Source organism: Rhinolophus hipposideros (assembly GCF_964194185.1).
Source record: "Rhinolophus hipposideros genome assembly, chromosome: 22".
In the NCBI taxonomy this organism is placed as follows: Eukaryota; Metazoa; Chordata; class Mammalia; order Chiroptera; family Rhinolophidae; genus Rhinolophus; species Rhinolophus hipposideros.
Window position 1 is genome coordinate 41,752,370 of NC_138068.1, and position 18,546 is coordinate 41,770,915.

General features: G+C 53.9%; 1 protein-coding gene across 2 annotated transcripts; it reads right to left on the reverse strand.

Moving 5' to 3' along the window:
• Positions 1-2,290: 2,290 nt before the first annotated feature.
• Positions 2,291-13,525, reverse strand: NKX2-2 (NK2 homeobox 2). Of its 2 annotated transcripts, none has more exons than XM_081033259.1 (4): positions 13,498-13,525; positions 10,725-10,871; positions 4,685-5,351; positions 2,291-3,754 (listed from the first exon to the last, which is right to left on the reverse strand). In XM_081033259.1, the coding sequence occupies exons 3-4, from the start codon at positions 4,941-4,943 to the stop codon at positions 3,192-3,194; spliced, it is 822 nt and encodes a 273-aa protein (XP_080889385.1). In that variant the 5' UTR covers positions 4,944-5,351; positions 10,725-10,871; positions 13,498-13,525; the 3' UTR covers positions 2,291-3,191. The 2 variants fall into 2 exon arrangements, with proteins under 2 accessions (XP_080889385.1, XP_080889384.1); XM_081033258.1 differs by lacking the exon at positions 13,498-13,525 and adding an exon at positions 12,683-12,793 and having other exon boundaries at positions 10,725-10,876.
• Between the last annotated feature and the right edge of the window lie 5,021 nt (positions 13,526-18,546).

The following is an 18,546-nucleotide window of genomic DNA, read 5'->3' on the forward strand; positions in this document are numbered from 1 at the left end:
CTGAGACCCATTCTCTGTCCCTTTTTAATATGCACGCCTCTAACACCCTTGCTCCCAGCTCTCCCATTGTGCCGTTTTGTGCGGCCCGCTGTAGATTGGGCGAAGATAGACTGCCTAAGCGCACTAGGCGCCGGGTGCGCTCCCAGGGCGCCGGGGTTAGGGCCACACAGGTCCTCCGCGGGCGCTTTTTATTGACTCCATGGGGGCCCGAGAACAGAAAGAGGCGGGCGCCAGGCCCACCTCCTTGGTTTCTGGCTGCGCGAGCGCACACCCAGATTGCAAGCCTGCGGGCCTGGCCACCTCCCCGAACGCGCCCTCAAAGCACACACTCAGTGGAAGCCTGCGAGAATTTGGACTTTGAAAGCCGACTCTTTCCTCCCCGGAGGCTTGGAGGCTCCTACGCTCAATCTTGGCACCCGGGAAGCCCTAGGACCAGGAATGGAGTCTTGGGGCTGTGCCTCAAACCTCCTGTCAACTCCATTCCATGAGGCTCAGAAAATCTCATCTCCCTTCCTGGTGGATTCGGGGGTAATAGGGAAGTTACCAGTGGGATGTTGAGTGGTTGGTACCAGGGCAAGTTGGACATTAGGTTATTGCACAACAGAAGACTAAGGGGAAAATTCTTCTGGCCTTTACAAAACAGCAAGAAATAAAAACCCCAAGCGTTTCCAAACTAGTGTGGGGAACAAAGGGAGACTTTTCAGCATTTAGGAAAACCTGGATGAACCCAGAAGAACCTGGAGATGTGAAAGGACATTTAGGAGGATATTAGAAGGACTTTCGGGTCCTCAATTATCCAGGGGCGGTGCACAACGCGGGAATAACTGGTAATCACATCCCTGGGCGTGTTGCGCCGAGTGCTATTGACGCACAGATTTGGTCACACGGATAATCATGTTTGCTTTAGATATTGAATTAAACCTGATCATCAACTAGAGGGAGTGAGAAAGTCAGCTGGGACCGCTCCTTTTGCTCAGCCTGCTCGCCCCCGCCTCTCTCTCCAGCCACGAAGCTGGAGCTGGGGAAGGAACGAGAGATACAATTTCCAAATGGGTCTGACTTTCAAGACCTACGCGTCTCAGAGCGCCCACTGAGCTCTAAACTACAGAACCCTGGGTATTTTCGGAAATCCGTGAGATAGGGGAGTGAGGCGCCCCTGCCCCCAAGCCCGCAGGGCCTCCTGAGACGCTTCCCCCGAGGGCAAGTGTGCGCCAGCATCCGCCGGGGAGATCTCTTTGCGACGAGGGTGGAATGGCATCAGTAGTCCACTAGAGAAGGACTGATGCGCCCTCCCCTGGGCGAACCCGGGGCTGTTTGCTCACTTCCCACTCCTCTCACCCCAGCCCTGGAGGCCGGGGCGCACCACCGAACCTCCAAACCCCTACTTTCTAGCAAGCAAGTCACCCAGCTTCACGCCAAAAAGCTCTCCTGGGGGACCACGCGCAACCAAATGCTAGGAGGGAAGAGGATCGAAATCAAGTCCAGGGGCAGGAGTCTGGAAGCCCAGATTTGATGGGGGCGGGAGCCTCTGTTAGAGGGATTGTCACTGGCTCCCGCTCCCTGGCTCTCCCTCGCTGACGAGTCAACAGGAGGCGCAGCACCTCCCCCCCCCCCCCCCGTGCCCCGGGTCCTTCCTTATTGCCAAAGCCTCGAGGGCCTCGAAACCCTCCCCACGCCCCCAAACCCATTTCTTGGAGCGGTCTCTTAGGCCGCCTCGGGTCCGCGGATTTTTAAAAGGAGGTGGGGAATAGAGAGAAAGCCGACCAGTCTCAGCCTCTAGCCCCCCCCCCCTTCTTAGCGCGAGGTAAATCAAATGCAACAAAGTGAAAGTCATCGAGTGTAGTGGCTTCAACAGCTTCTCAGGCTGAAGGAGCCACTCATAGATTTGGGCGAGCGAGGGGGGCTTGCTCCCTCGCCTTTGCGTTTTCCAAAGTCATTTTTTTCTGCCAAAGTCAGGACGCCGCTGCCCGGGATTCAGACAGCGTGAGGCCAGGAGAGAGGCTCGGGAGAGGGCGGGCGACCCCGGGCTTCGGGTCGACAGCTCGCCGCAGGCCCGAGGCCAAACGCTCCCTCCCCAGCCGGGGGTCCGAGGGGCCGGGCCTCGTCCTCCTGCCCAGGTGAGTGCTGTTCGGGAGCCTTTCCTGCGTCCCTGGTACCCCTGGCCGGGTCCCCGCTCCCGGCCTCGACAGGAAGCGCGGGTAAGAGAGCTGCAAGCGGCCTGGCCAGGGTTCTTGCCCAAAGCCTCGGCCCGGCGCAGGGCGACAAAGTAAGACAAACGGGAGGGCCGGGCTCTTTTCTTTTTTAACACAGGATTTTTATTAAAATTCTCATTTAAAAAATCGAAAGCTTTCAGCGCCCGGCGCTCTTGGGGAACCGCACCGAACTGTGAGCTCCAAGTTCCTGGGCTCAGGACCCGGACGATGGGCAGGGGCTTCGCGCCTACACATTTTCCCTTTTTCATATTTGAGAAATGTTTACACTGAACAAAATAAAAAAGAAAATAAGAAAGCAGGGGTAACTAAACGTAAGCAAACCAAAACAAACCACAAAGAAAGGAGTTGGGCTTCAAGGGGGAACAGGCCCATCCCGAAGGTCATTTTGGCAACAATCACCACCGATATTTACAACGAAAGGCGAAATCTGCCACCAGTTGTCAGAACGTTTACATGACCATAAATATTTAGCATTTTCTTATTTTTTAAAAAAGGAGAAAAATCCTCTATATTTTTAAAGTGTTCTTCACTTGCTTTAGAAGAAGACGGTTGACAATATCGCTACTCACACAAACATATTTTACAAAATTCACAAAAGCAAGGGGAGAGGAAGGAGGATTGGTCTTTCTCGTTCTCAAGTGAGGACGTTAACGCTGGGACGATTTGGTGCCCCCGGGGAGAGGCGAGAAGCAAGCTGCGCAAACATTCTGTAAACAAGGCTTATAGTTCAGCCCTCTCCAAAGGTTCAAAAGGAGAGAGGGACGCGGCAGCGCTTGGTGGATGGAATCTGCCACTCCAAGGAGGCGCAGGCAACCTCCCTGCACCTCCCCAATGGAGCCGAGAGTCAACCCGACTCCATGATAATAATTATAATAATAATAATAACCACCGTTAAGGACCAAGTCCTCTTTGCCGCCGCCGCCGCCGACGACGGGATGGGGCCTGGGTCTGGGGCCGCGAGTCTCGGAGGGGCGGCGCTCACCAAGTCCACTGCTGGGCTGGGACCAGAGGGTGAGCTGTCGGGTACTGGGGGGTGCCGGCCGAGCTGTACTGGGCGTTGTACTGCATGTGCTGCAGAGACTGCGCGCTGTAAGCCGAAAAGGGAATGCCCGCCTGGAAGGTGGCGGCTGCCAGGTCCTGGGCTTTGAGCGCGTGGCACGGTTTGCCGTCCCTGACCAAAACCGGCACGGCCACCCGGCGCGGTGAGGGCAAGGGCGTCACCTCCATACCTTTCTCGGCCCGGGCGCGCTTCATCTTGTAGCGGTGGTTCTGGAACCAGATCTTGACCTGCGTGGGCGTGAGGCGGATGAGGCTGGCCAGGTGCTCGCGCTCGGGCGCCGACAGGTACCGCTGCTGCCGGAAGCGCCGCTCCAGCTCGTAGGTCTGAGCTTTAGAGAAGAGCACCCGCCGCTTCCGCTTCTTGCCCGCGTCCCCCCCGCTGCCCGGGGTCTCCTTGTCATTGTCCGGTGACTCATCGGCTGAGGGCTCCGGAGACTTGGAGTTCGAGTCCTGGGGCGCCGCGCCGGCCGCCAGCCCGTGCACTGCGGGAGAGAAAAGCGCATCAGGCGCCTGGAGGCCGCGCGCCGGCTGGGCCGGACACTGCGCTCCCGAATCCTCCGTGCCCCATCGGCCCTCCGCTCCCCGCAGCCCGACCCCACTGTCTTCGTCTTGCCCCGCGCCCTGCTCCATTCTTGACGAAGCCGTCGGTGTCCCCCGGGAGAAAGAGGAGAAGCTGCAGGAGTGGGGACTCCGGGCTCGTGTTTCTAGGGGTTCGCACAGTGTGGGTGCGTATTTGGGGGGAGTGGCACTTAGAAAATATCATCGTGGGTTTAGGGCTTCGGCCCCCTTAAGCAGTTTCCTTTCCGGAGATACGTGGGTAGATTTTTAAAAGAAAAAACCCACAATCCGGGCATTGATCGGCTCGGCCATTTAAGGCAGGTTTTTGGGGGCTTCAGTTTTTTGCTTTCGGACTTTCTGGACACCCGCTGCATTGCACAAAGCGTCCTCTAAGATGGTTCAGGGGGCAGGGTGAGCTATTTATACCCGGGCCACCCGGAGCCTCCCCCACCTGTACCCGAGGCTTGCTGGCTCGCTCCGGTGCTCCAGGCCAGTCCCTCCCGCCTGTCGAAATGGGGCGCGGGGTGGGGGTGGGGGTGGGGGGCTATATAGCAGGAGACATCAGTCCCGGTTGACTTCTGGAACCAGCCCTGGGAGGTATTCCCCTCCCCTCTAGCTCTTAATTTCTCTTTGAAAATAAAACATCTGAGACCATGTCCTTTTCTGGGACTAGGGGTACTTGACGAGGAGAGTTTGGGCATCCTAAACAAGTGTTTAAAAATCTCTAGAGGAGCAGGGTGAGGGATTCCGGGCTTCAATGGCTCCTTCCCCTTTCTCCCCCCAGCGTCCAAGGTGGGCTACGGCCACTGGAATAGAGGCAGCCACGACCAGGGCAGCGAAGTTTCGCTACTTACGGGAGTACTGGAGGCCCTCGGTGCTGGCCAGCCAGCGCGTATATGGGTTGTCGCTGCTGTCGTAGAAGGGGTTCTTCAGGGGCAGGCTCTGCACCGTGTCCAGGGCTCCCTGCACCAGCGGCCCGGCCCTCTTGGCGGGCTCCGGCCCCTCGCTCTCCTCCTCTGGCCCTTCGGCCACCGAGCCCTCCTCATCGTTGGTGTCCGGCAGGTCCAAGATGTCCTTGACCGAAAACCCCGTCTTTGTGTTGGTCAGCGACATGGCTCGGGACCCCGGAATTTATGCCGCAAAGTTGTAGCTTCACTTGGTCAAATCGTGGCGCTCCCCACTTGGGACAGGGAAGGGGCAATGGGGGGAGGGATTGGGGAGGGGAGGGGGGGTGGGCTTTAATTATTGAGATAATTATTATTTTTAAAAGAGAAATAAACTATGGGGAAGGGGGGGGAGCCCAACGCAGCGCCTGTGTTCTCCGAAAGCACGACGAAATGGATGCAGGGAGCTGAGCAACCCGCGCGCCGGGCCTTAGTTTGTAACTCCAGGAGGGGTGCCAAGGCGGCGTCAGCTCGGGCTCCGGCAGCCGCTCGGCGCGCGGTGGCGGCTGGTGGCGAGGAAAAAATGGGCCATTGCCCGAGCGATCAGTCCATATAAGGCTGGGCTCCACTCGCGAACCTGGGGCGGGCGGGGGGGAGAGGGGGAGAAAAAGAGGGAGGGAAAAAGAGAGGGAGGGAGGGGGAGCGAGTGAGGGAGCGAGAGAAGGGTGGAAAAAAGGGGGGAGACATTAAAACGCAAAGGTTGGACACGTGTGGGCGGGTCTTGGAAGTCAAGTGGATGAAGACAGTATTTGCAGATGTGAAATTGTGGGTTTTGGGGAGCTCCGCGCTCCCAGCCAACGGCCCTCTAGAGCAAGATGAGAGGTGTAACGTGTCAATTAATTGCAAAGACGGGGCGAGCCTTTTTAAACCCAGTATTTACATACAAAGGACCACCGCGTTGCTTGCGAGTCCTCACACTTGAAAGCGCCGTTTTAACAAATTGCATCTTTAAAAAAGCAGGGGAGGAGGAGGGGAAAACAAAACAGAAACCGAGAGGAGGAAAAAAAAAAAATCCTCAACATTCACCGGTTCCTACCTCCCCGCCCCCGCGTGCCCGCCCCCCAACAAGCTGGAAAATTCGCGATTTGTGATGCCTTTGGAAAGGGGGGAGGGGCAGAAGGCCGAGCCGCGGAAATCTCTCCTTCCCATCGCTGGTGGCTCACTAAACAAGATCCGGTTCAAATGGCAAGAGCCCAACTTCTGTAAGCCTCCTAGGTCAATATTTTGGTTGAGGCTTAAGGATGAGTACTAGAAATGACAAGGCAAGTAATTGATTCTAGTTAACGCCAAAAGAGCCCCAAACCCAGGAGAGGGATCGCAAGGGGCTGGCCGCAGTCACCACCAGGCAACAACCCGCCGCCCCCCTTCAGCCGCCCTTTATTTGCTAAACACTTATTTATTTCCTTCACTCCATCTTCCCTTCACACCCTCTGCTTCTTCGCAGCCGAGGCCCGCGCAGTTCCTTTGCGGCTGTGCAGGCCTCCGGGGGCGGGGCGGGGTGTCCGTGTGGGTAACTCTAACTTTGGGTTCGCACCGCGACTTTGCCGCCCAGGGGAGCCGCGGGCCGCGTTTTCCGGGTGGAGGGAAGGGCGGACGGCCCCGCAACCTTCCTGCCCTCTGTCCTGCCTTCCTCTCCAGCCCCTCCCTCTCCAGCCTCCCGGGTGGTGGAGTCGCGGGGTACCGGGGAGGAAAGGGGGCGGGGGCGCTGTCTCCAGCCCGGGTGAGGACCTGCGAAAGCCGCGGGGGCGGGGGCCGCAGGGCGGGCGGATGAGGCTGCGTTTTCTTCTCCTAAGCTAGTCCTTTAATTTCATCTCCTTTTGGGCACCCCAGGGACGCGTTCCGAGGACAAGCTCCAGTCTCCCAGCTAGCCAGCCTGGAAACTGAACTTTCGCGGGACAGCACGTCCTCCTCGGCGCTTCACTTCCCGCCCCTCCCTCCAGTTCCTTTTTGGGGGTTGAGGGTGGGGGGAGGTTTGCTACCTGACGCTTGCCTACCCTGGAAAGAGCATCAGGAGGGTGCGGTGCCTGGGGGCGGGGGGGGGGGGGGCAGACATGGCCGCTCGCGGGAGTCGGGTCTCCGCGTCCTCTCAGCGGGTAGCCAGGGCCGCCCCGCGCGGGCCCAGCGGAGAATGCGGGCACGGCGTCCTCCTCGCGCGTAGCCGCGATCACCGCCGCACCCCGGTCGCCCCACGGTTGCCAGCGCCCAGCGAGGACGCCTCGCCCCAAGCCGCTCGGCGGTTTTCTGCAGCCCTCGCTGCCTCGCCCCCAGTATGTGACGTGGGTGACAATGGCCCAGGTTAGAGCAAGCCCCTCGTCGGAGCGTCCTGGGTGGTCGGACCCCGGCAAACACAAATACAAACCGATTGCTAAGCTGCGGACAATGAGCGAAATGTAGACAAATGTCCCGCTCCCGTTGGAAGCCTTTGTCCCGGCTCGGTTTTTGCATTTATTTCAGTGGCGAAATAATACATGATTGACGCTCTCTTTCAATGTGTCCTAACTGTTTGGAATAAATCTAAGGTTGTTCCTAGTTGTCATGGCATTCAACCCTTTTCAATGGACTATCTCTTCATTCATTTCTGAATCCGTCCACAATATTAAGGAAACCCCTTCATGTCGATGCTTCCTATTCCTCTTTCTCCTTCTACTTTTTCTTTTCTCCTTTCTACCCTCCCTCTTTTTTTCTGCAAGAATTGGAAACTGGTTTGAGTTGTGTTCCTCGAACCCCTTACTTTTCGTGCTTCCCCCCCCCACCCCATCCAGTCTCTATCTTTCTCAGCCTCCCTCTCCCTTGTCTTTCCCTGCCCCCTTCACGTGGGAGCTCTCTGCCCTGTCCAGTCGGAGGAGGGAAGTTGGTTCTCCAGGAGTAGGGGGGCCCAGAATTTGGAAGAAGGGGTGGGTGGGCCTGCCCCAGCCATTGTTACTCAGCTGCTAAGTAAATAACTGGCCAGAAAAAAGTTCCTCAATCTAAGCGCTGCAGAAAAGATCTTCCTGTGATCCCTGTTCTTATTCCTACGTCCCAAGGGGGTGGGGTGTGTGGGTGGGTTGTCTCTTGGGGACTAGGGCAGGCTCCAGGGATGGGGAAGGGCGAGGCCAATTCTTGGGTTGGGTGGAAAATGGTCTTTTGACAAGAAGCGCTCAGGAGCTCCCCCAACGCGGGCCTTTTTGCATATCTCCTGAGCCATCTTTGGGGGGAGAAGTCACCCCAAATGCCTTCCTGGGAGCCTGTTCATTTCCTCACCTTGGAACCACCTGGTTCCATTTAGTTCCCAACTTCTTCCTCCCTTCCCCCAACACAGTGGGCCCTTCTCACTGGATCTAATCAGCACAAGCACAGCCCATCAAGTCCTCCTCCCTTCCCTCTGGGGGCCTCTACCGAAGAGCACCCATTTTCCTTTGGTAATCCAGGCTCCTAGGAATTGATCCTGGAGAGGGAGTGCTGACAGTGGCGACTTGAGAAGAAGGGCCCCAGCCCTCCTTCACTGAAGGTCAGGCTCCTCAGGGCACCTGCCCTTTGACCTCAACCAACTCGAGTTTTTCCAGCCTCAAGTCTCAGTGTCACCTTCCAGGAGCACTGGCAGCGCCACACTTCCCCTGATCACACAGGCCATTGCCTGGATCTCTGCTCCCCCTCCCCCCTTACTTCAGTATTTGCTCCCGTTTTTTCCTTCCCCCGCCTTGTAGCAGCAAGGCAGGGAGGGAGTTGGGAGCCTCTGCCTTGCCTCCTGCTACCAAACTCTGAGCCCTGCTGGAACCCGCGCACTGAGTGTCTCTCTCCTGGGACCTCGTGAGTCCAAAATATTTTCCCCATCGCTTAGCCGCCGGTGTGGTTCCCGCGACCGCTTCCAAAGTGCTGATATTTGCAATTGAAAAGGCGCAGGGAGGCCTCTGGGAGGCTTGTAATTGAAGGGGAGAAACTACGTTTGTTAGAGGAAGATCATAAAATACATGTCCCCTGGGAATAGCCTGCAGACCCTGGGAGCCAGTGAGGGACCAGCTGGAGGCTGGGGGCAAGTCCGGTGCCCAAACACGCTCAAGGGTCTCCTGGATTTCCTGCGACTGGAAGAGTGGTGGGCCAGACACCAAACGCATCTTTCCACACAAATTAACCAAGTGATTGTATTCCGAGGACTCCCTAAGAAGTCTCCCCAGAAGCACGACAGCCCGGCCTTTAGAGTCCGGGATCTCCTGTTCAGCGAGATCCCGCACACCCAGCAGGCTGAGAGGACGCGGCCCCGCGCCCCTACCCCGTCTCCAGTGTCCTCGCTATACCTACCCTGTCGGTTCTAAATGTTTCAGCGTCCCCTAGCACCAGTTTCAGCTTTACTTGGATATGCTCTAGTCTGCCCAACTCAGATTCCTTAGTAAATTCTTTCCAGATTTCATCTGGCAGCGAGGAGAAAACGTCCTGAGTTCCATCAGGTCAGGGTTTGGGCTTTGGGCTCTTGGCCCGCGTTGGCGGAGCTCCTGAGCGCTCTGCCATAGGCCTTCTTCTGGTGCGAACTTGGGGACAAAGTTGAGAGAGGTGCTGGAAGTTTGATCACAGCATGTTCCAAGCCGAAGGGAGACAGGCTTGGCTCTCTTGAGGTGCGAACACCACGTAGAACTCCTGCCAGGGTCACCTGAGCAGCCGGAGGTCCTCCACCCCTGGTCTTCTTAGCGTCGAGGCTCCAGGTTCCTTACAAATCTCGAACTCTGTATTCCTTCTTCCCTTTAGGATGGGCGCAAAAGGAGTCGCAGGCCCCGAAGGGATGTGGGGGAGGGGAGGAAAAGAATCTTTCTCGCTGAAGGCTAGAGGGAACTTCCTTTGGGAGGCATCACAGGCCGCTAAGATGCTTTTTGCTGCCCAGGGCTCCGGAGGGACTGAAGCGCAAGCGGCTGGAGAGGGCGGCGGGGTGCTGAACAATCGGCGGAGGCCCATGAGGGGAGATGAATGTACACAGGCTAAGTGGCCCCACTCCAGGACAAGTGGCCCTCCAAGTCGGCCCAGTGTTTACCTGTTTACTTTCCCAGGTAGCTCAAACACGAGCGCCTTTTTGGAGCTCCGGAGCCTGGGGGCGGCCCTGGTGCTCGGTGCGTTCCCAGCTTCTCACTTCACCACACCGCGGCTTTACGCCCCCTGTTGGGGGAGGGGTGAGGTCTAAACAGCAGCAAACAAGGCAGAAAAGATACTTTGGCAAAGTGAGGAGAGGCCCGTGCACACCCCACTACTGGGAACCTGACTCGGTGGGCCTGTGGATGAAGTGGGCATGCTGGGGTGCCATTGAGCTCTGCCCCCCACCTCTCTACCTCGGTTCTGTGATTCAGGGCCACTTGGGAGGTACTCTGCTCACATCCTTCCCTTTTCAGGCTAGTAAAAACTTGCTGGATAGGTGCGTCCTCCAGAGGAGTTTAGGGCAGGAAAAGTCCCAGTGGGAGGTACTTGGGGGCCAGCTCTAAAGGGAGGGGGCTGGCCTTGAGGAGTCCAAAGCTTGGGCAGCACTAGGCAGCACCACTAGGCCTCCTCACCCACAAAAGGGCTTCCAGTCATTAAAAACAAAAGGTCTTTTCCCTTTATTTGGAAACACTAATTTGTTTGATTTCATTTCATTTCTTTTTTTGGAATGAAAAGAAACTCCTTCCCTGGTACAGTGTGTGACTGAGCTGTCAGTCCCCCCCCTCACCCTCCCCTCGCCCCCATCCCATCTCTGATAACAGCCTTCAAGTGGATTAGTTTATTGTCTGGTTAGCGCCAAGGTGCAAGCGTTTGTCTTCATTCACTCCCGAAACAAAGCGCGTTGCACCTTCCTGCTCCAGCAAGGATTAGCGGCGTGGACACAAAGGTTTTGTCCGAGAGGGAAGGTTTATTTTATAGCGGGTTGGAGACTAGGAGCGTGGCATGCATTCGAAATCAATGGGGAAGGAAAATGTCACCCAATCTGGTCCCTGAGCCTGGCGATAAAGCCGCTCACCTTTAAGATGCAAACCTGCGGAACGGCCCAAAAGCGTCTCTGATGTCAGATGGGGTGCAGGCACTGCAGGAAGCAGGGCTGTCAGCTCTGGCGTCTCGGATGAACGAAGTCCAGCAGTGTGGCCCAGGACACCACCCCACACGGAACCTTTCCTAACCAAAAAACTGAAAGTCAGGTTTTTCTCCGATGGGTCTAAGCACCAACTGACATCGCCTTCTGTCCCTTGGAAAAGGCAGCTGAGGTCCCTGGAAGTCCCTGCAGCCTGTGGGGCAGCACAGTGGAGTGATTGAAATGGGGAGGCCTAAAGCCCTGTCACTGCAACTTTCACGAGGGGAGACCGTGATAGGGGCTGGTTAGGAGAGACCCGCAGCCATTGGACGGATGGACCAGACAGAGCTAGTGTGAAGGGAAAGGAAATCTCAGCCCACTTTGGGCTCAAGCCGGAGGTGACTGTTTTATTTCTTTGGCCCACATTGTGGTAACCCTTAATATTGCCCTAGGAGGGGAAGAATGAGGGGGTGACTCCCAGGACAGTCCTCCCAAGTCACCAAGAAGGTGTTGGTCAGGGAAGTTTTTCAGACATAGAGACAAAGCTCTGATTCTGTCTCAGGAAAAGCCCCCTTCACCTCACCCCTTCCTACAGGGCACAGGGACTCTTTTTTTTTTTTTTGCCAAGGAGAGAAAAACTGATCTTGGAACTTAGAGGCTGGAGTCCCCTGTGCAATTAATTTGGGTGCAGTACTTAGGCATCCGAGTGAGTTACCCCCTTCTTTTTTCATGATGAAATACAAGTTTTCCCAATTATCTGTCTCAGAAGAAAAAAAAAGCGGATATCTCCCTAGGACATAAATTGTAACAGAAATGAGGATTTCTCTTTCTATTAATCAGCTTCATTTTGTGGGCGTAAGACCCCGCGGACATATGTTAGGACTTTGATAAATGCACTTTAATGAGATCTTTGAAAATGCATCCAATAAAATAAAAGGAGAGAAAAGCCGTTTAACTTTCATGGATGTTAAATTGAACACGAAATGTGGCTCCGGGCGCACTACAAAATGGAACCGGCCTCACTCCAATATTTTCTTTTAAAACGCAGCTCTAAGCCCCCCTCGGGCCAAATGAGTTATCTCAGCCAATCCATTGTCACCGGTTTATTGGGGGAACCAAACACCACGTCCCCCTTGGCAAACCCCTTTGCTTCATTCGTTCGCGCTGCTCTAATGATTAAATATGTTACAATGAGATTACGCATCATCAGTGCTGCCTTCAGGAACGTTCTACTAGCCGTGCCCTACCTCCCCCAATAAGGGCGATTTCAATGCCGGAGATTTGAGTTTTTCAAGGAAACATGGCGTTGAAAGCACGTTCTCAAAAGGGCTGGGGACTGGAAGCACAGGGAACCGACCCGCGAGGGCCCTCGAGCACAGGAGGAGGGTGCGGGGTTCCTGGGGTTCTCCGTTTCGTTTCTCCAGTCTGAGCCCCAGAGGTCCACAACCCTCCCCCAGACGCAACGCCCCCTTTCCACCCCCAAGCACCACCAAAGCCTAGAAGGCGCGAGAGGCGCGCGAAAGGTCTCCCTCTCTCTCTGTTTGGAGAAGAGGGGGGCACCCCTCGGAGACCAGGACCTCAACAGACCCCGCTGAGACGCATTTCTGATCCTCTGGCGATCTCTACTGACGCAAATGAGAACTGTCTCTCTCCCGGCGCGGCCCGGGAGACACCAGCTCCTTCAAAGTCTAAGCTGGAGCTGCCTCCTCGGCGACCCCCGACAGCGGCTTTGGCCTCCGAGTCCTTCCTTATTCCCCTCCTCCTCACAGCCTCCAACCTCTTGGCCCAGTTCTGACCGGGGAGGACCCCTTTCTCTAAATTAGGCGCCATCTCCAAATTACCTTCGGGACCTCTGCCTCGGCCTGAACCCCCAATCGTGAGACGTCCACGGCGCACAGGGGGCGACTTACCGGCGGAGGTGGGTGCCGAGCCGCCCTCTTCCTCACAGAGGCGCTTAGCGGAGGGCCATCCAGCACCCGGCAGTGGGGGGGGGACTGGCACCGCGCTCCGCGCGCCCGCTCCGCCTCCCTCCCTCCCGCGCCGCCGCGACAGCCCCGCCGCATTCCCAGGCGCGTCTTTATCTAGCCCTCCACCTCCCGGACCCCCGCTTCCACGGGCCCCGCCCCCACCGCGCGCTCTCCGGGCGGAGCTTGTAGCAGGCCCGCGGCTCTCTGCGCGCCGCGTCCCCCACTCCGCGCTCCTCTCGGCCCCCGCACCTGCCCAGCCCCTCATCCCCTCGCGGAGCCGGAAAGTCAGCGGCTGCCCGGCACCCGGCCGCAGTCGCAGGTAAAACTTTTCCCGCCCGCGGGCTCTGCGGGCCGGCCCGCTGCTCACCAAACCCCCTCGTCCCAACCCGCGGAGTCAGCGGAGGACTTCTGACGCTCAGCTTTGCCACCTGCTGCTTCCGGACTCCGCGGCTTGGGGAGGAAGCAGAATCCGCGTCGCGAGAGTGACGGGCGCTCAAGCGGTCTCGCAGGGACCCCGAACTCGGGCGCAGCTTGGCGGCGACGGCGGTGCCGAGACCTCCCTCCTCTGGACCGCCGCAGGGGCTTGGCCCAGAGCGCTTTCCCGCGGCGGCGGAGGCCAGCGCGGACTGGGGCAGGAGGAGCCGGCGGTCCGCGCCGGACAGCGCAGGGCGACGCCCTGCTCCTTCGCGGCTCCCGGCCCCGCCGTGTCCCCCGCGTCCCGTAGGCCACCCGGCCACGCGCGCGAGCGGGAGGCTCACCTGGAGCTCGGCTGTGCGGCGGGCACCGGGCTCGGCGAGCGCGCAGATCCCCGGCAGCTCAGCGTCCCGAGGCGGGGCGGGGCGGGTGTGGGGTCGCGGCGTTCCGGCGGCGGCGCGGCGCTGCGTGCGAGCGCCCCCCTCCGGGCCTTAGGGCCCCACCCTCCCTGGCCCGGCCGGGTCAGGCGGCCGCACAGCCCCAGCGGAGGGGGCCGCTCCCCCGCGCCGCGCGCGCTCTGTTTGTTTTCCTTGCCGGACTGACGTGAGTCAAAATATTGGCCATATGTTCAGCGGTAATAAATTGGGTATGAGCGCAAACACACTTGGGCTTCTATGGCTCTTTCAGCTGCCACATGGCCGGCTTGGGGGAGGGGGAATGCCACCTTGCGTCTGCCCCTGTCCCCAAATAGGCTGGTAGGTTCCCTCTCCTTAGAGACCCCCTGCTCTGGAGATCTGAGACCGAGGTCTCTCCTCTCCCTGGCGCCTCCTTTGGCCCCAGCAGTGCCTTGGACCCTGCAGCTCCTGGTGAGCTGGGTCTGCTGGTTAACAAGGATGCCATCTATAAATTGCTCGGTCGCTAAGACGCCATAAAACCAAAGGGCCATATGTGGCACGCTATTTATGTGCGAAACCGCGTTTACACTAGATATGCCGATCCAAGGTCTATATCACGACTTCGCGGGAGGTCACAGACCTCTCTCCCTGGGCTCCAGCCTCCTCCTCCAGCACCATCTCCCTCCAGATTGAGCGGTGTTGGTTTTTCTGGGAAAGGGATTCAGCTCTCCGCAGCGCAGGAAGAAAGTGATTTCAGTGCACTTGTGCCAAGGTGCCACCTGTCCAGGATTAGAGGCAGCCTCTGTGATTTATTTCTATAGCTTTTCTGTTTCCTTTCTTTCACAGGGACGGGAAGACTTTTATTTCCCAGGCGGTTGATACGTTCCATGGGACTTTGGTCTGAACAGGAAAGGTGGTATTTGGAAGCTGAAGATGATTAAGCCTGCGCGTGGGTGGAATTTGAGGGTGAGGGCCTCCTGAAGTCCAAGGGGGGGATATTTGGGGAAGGTCGAGGCAGAGATGGCAGTGAAACAGGTCACCTGGCTGAGGGAGACCTGATAGTACTCCAGTGTAATCTGTAAGGCACCTTATTTAAGTCAACTGGCAGCCAAGGTACTCAGACAGGAAATCCTAGCGTTGGACATGAAATCCCAGCGGCTCTGTGTGCTTCAGGAAAGGGAGGTAAATACTGTGTGGTAATAGAAAACAATTGTTTCATTTTTCTCCCCCAGAATGAAGGCAGCCTCGGGACTGCATGTCCCAAAACCAGTCACCTCACACTTTACTCACACGAATTTATTAAGAGTCATTGTCGTTCCTGTGCCATTATTTTACTATTTCTTGAAGTGAACCAAATTCTCTCTGTGGTTAATAAGCACTGAGCCAGCCCCCCTACCTTCCTTTTCATCTTCAAAACACCTGGGGTTCCCTGAATGACATCTTCCATCTGGCCAAGGAAAATAAGAGATGAAAAATGTTTCCCTACTGCAGGGAAAAACATAAGCATTTGACTTTGCTATTACAAGTTACCCTGGGTCTGTGTTCACTGGATAACTGTCCTTAGTTGGCAGTTAAGGGTGGAAAAATAATGCTGTTGAAAGGGGGTGGGAGAAAAGGGGAGAGTAGATATGGAGTGGGGGTGGTAAGGAGGAACCCATTCAACAGGTGCAAAAAATAACTAAAAAATGAACCTCTTAACCTTCAGTGCTGAGCACAAACAGCACCTCTCCAGGTGTACTCTCCTGGGAGTGAGCTCCCAGAAACTTTTAGTTATTGCAGAGAAATATGGGGCTACATGCAAGCCCGACGGGTTGTTTATCTTGGAAAATTACTACTCCATTTCATCTTTTTCTCTTGGATTTCAAATCTTTATGGTTAACAAAAAACAAAATCTAGAGTGTATTTTTGGGTTTACATCACTTCCGAGTGTAAATTCTGGGACCATCAATGAATAGCTTTTTTTGGTTGAAAACATTGCTTCATGCCCAAAATTGAACAAGGGGATTTGAAGGGACACCTTCACATATATAGTCCTCATGGGAATGGGTGTCTTTGTCTAACAAATGCCCTGTGTAGTTTCCCTGCCAATATCACAGATACCTGCTAGGCAGTGAACAGAGATGCAGACAATGAGTTTAGAGAGTCTGTGTGTGGTGGTCTCAGAGTAGAAAACAGAGATGTGAAGCAAAGAGTACATCAAGTCAGTCTCTATATCCTTCCCTATTTAGGAAACCCTGGTTGAAGAAAAGTAAAATGTGCCATGGCATCAACTAAGTAATTGATAATAAAAATCCATTATAAAGGAGATGCAGTTGGGAGCAAGATAATAAATGAAGCATAATGCTTAGATACGACTCATTTTGGGCTTATATAGCAATCTGGTGCTAAACTTGATACACTTAAGTATTCTTAAACCTAGACAGATTTCATGCAGTGCCTTTTCTTAGTTCCATAGTTGCTTATGCTATTTTTACTTCGGAGACATTCCTGTCCTACCATGGGCTCAAAATTCTTGGACTTTTCACACTGGGAAAACCTTCCTCCATTAAGGTCCCCAAAGGTTTCATCCTCTGCAAGGTGCTTGTGTTGTTCCCCTCTGGGAGCAAGCAGTTCTTGGTACTTACAAGTAAGAATCAATGAAAACAAACTTTAGACTGCTTTGAATTAAGCTAGGATACAATTGCATTGTCTTGAGAAGACTTATCCAGTGGTTCCCACAGAGTTCCTCCCACCTTACAGCTGCTTGGGCTTCCGTGTAGTCCAGTCTATCAAGGAAGGCAGGTACCTTACTTGTGCTTTACCTGGGCATCATACTTGGTGGCTAGAGTGGCTCCATGAAGGTGAGATCTGAGATGGACTTGGAGGAAAGTCAGTGCCCATCACCCCTGACAATGGGGGGAATTTAAGGTAGCTCTGTGTATCTGCAAATATCAGAATGCAAAATGAGGTGTGGAGGAGACTGCAGATGGGTGATGCCCCTTCCAGTGCCCTCAGCCAGTGAAAGGGTCAGCTGAGCTCATCCGATATGGAATCTTGGTCTACTTTATTTGAAAGCAGACCTGCTTCTTTCCCTCCATTGCATCCCTCAGCAGAGCCAGAAGGTAGATGGCACAGTCTTATGAGGCCTGTGGTCACCTAGAGGCAGAAAACAATAACAGCTTCCTCTTGTCTCTTGCAGAGAACCGGGGTGAGCAAACACAGCAGGATACAGATCATTTGGGTAAAGTGTTGGTAGCAGGCAAGGAATTAGGCAATAGTTGTCAAATCTTTAAGAAGTAAAAAGCAAATGCATCTAGAGATAGAAACTAGACAGTGGTTGCTTAGGGTTGGGGTCATGGGGAGGCTGGAGAGTGATGGCTAAGGGGTGGGAGATTTCTTTTTAGGGTATTGAAAATATTCTAAACATGATTGTGCTGATGGTTGCACAATTCTATGAATATACTAAAAACCATTGAATTGTACACACTAAATTGGGTGAATTGTATAGTATGTGAATTATATCTCAATAAAGCTGTATATCTCAATAAAAAATTAAAGGCATCTCTCTTTTTCTTTGGGCTAGAAGGTGCTAGGCTAGAAGCTAGGAAGGACTGGAGGAGTTGGGGGAAGACAAGTTGAGGGAAGGCAATATATAAAAATTATTTTCTATATTCCCAATTTTTATTCTGAATATTTTTTAACACACAGAAAAGTTGCAAGTATAGTAGAGTGAACATTTTTATACAATCTGTCTGGATTCAACAATTATTAACATTTACCACATATGCTTTATCACTCTATAATAATGCATGTTCATTTTGTTAAACTATTTGGAATTAAGGTTGTGGGCATCATGATACTTCTCCACTGAGTATTTCAGCATGTGTCTCCTAAGAATAGACATTCTCCAACATAATTACACCACCATTACTGCGCTTTAGAAAATTAGCAATAATTCCATAATTTATTCCTTATTCAAATTCTCAAATTTTACCCAAAACAAAATGCAGTTTTATGGCCAGTTTATTTATTTTTTTTCAGATCTAGGACCTACTCAAGTTTAGTGCACTGCATTGCTGCATTTCATTATTATTTTTTAGTTTTTTTATGTCCATATTCTCTTAATTTATAACTGTGACTATCCTTGTTGTCTTCTTTCCTTCCCTCCTTTCTGGCATTGGCTCTTGAGAACGCAGACCATTTGTAGAATACCTCCCTGCTCCTTTCCAGACTGTTTTCTCCTGGTGTCATTGCCCTTGCCCCTTTAGTCCCTGAACAGTCACAAACTGGATGTTAGATCTATAATCTGTATTAGGCCCAGGTTACATATTTGTGATAGGAATGCCACATGTGTGGTATGTCACACTGCATCTCATTAGGAAGCAAATCATGTCCCTCTATTAGTGAGGCTAAGTTTGATCACTTGGTTAAGGTGGTGACCGCCAGATTGTCCCATGTGAAATAGTAAGTGATTAGTAAATAATCGGAGGGGTAAGTGATACTTCGGTATCATTTCAATATTCTTTGTCACTGTGGAAATATACCCCATATTCCCCAATAACTTTTATCCAGTGGTCTTTAGCATCCATTGCCTGAATTCTATTGTTCATTCCACATGACTTGCTGGTATTTTTTCTGTAAAGAAAAGCTTCCTTTCCCTTAACCCCCATCACGGGCTCATGGAATTAAAAATTTAATATGATACAATCAATAAACACGTTTCTTTTTATGCTCAAATTATCCAAATTATTCAGTGTACGGCAATGCAATAGAAAGTGCTGAGGGAAAAGTCAGACATAGAAAATGACAAACAAATCTTGGAGGAGCCCATGGAACCTACAGAATTATCAGTTCTCAGTGGTTCTCAGCAACCCAAGTTATCATGGAACACTTCTGTGTATGTTTCTGACCAACAATGAGTGATCATCATCAATCACAAAAATAGCTCATTCCACATTTCCAGAGTGCTCAAATGTGTTACGTATTAAAAACAATCAAAATACTGAACATATATCAAGT

Excerpts from the sequence above, each read along its gene's own strand:
- NKX2-2 (XM_081033259.1), bottom strand. The coding sequence starts at position 4,943 with ATGTCGCTGACCAACACAAAGACGGGGTTTTCGGTCAAGGACATCTTG. Across the intron at positions 3,755-4,684 it reads CGAGGGCCTCCAGTACTCCC|TGCACGGGCTGGCGGCCGGC; the intron begins GTAAGTAGCGAA and ends TCTCTCCCGCAG.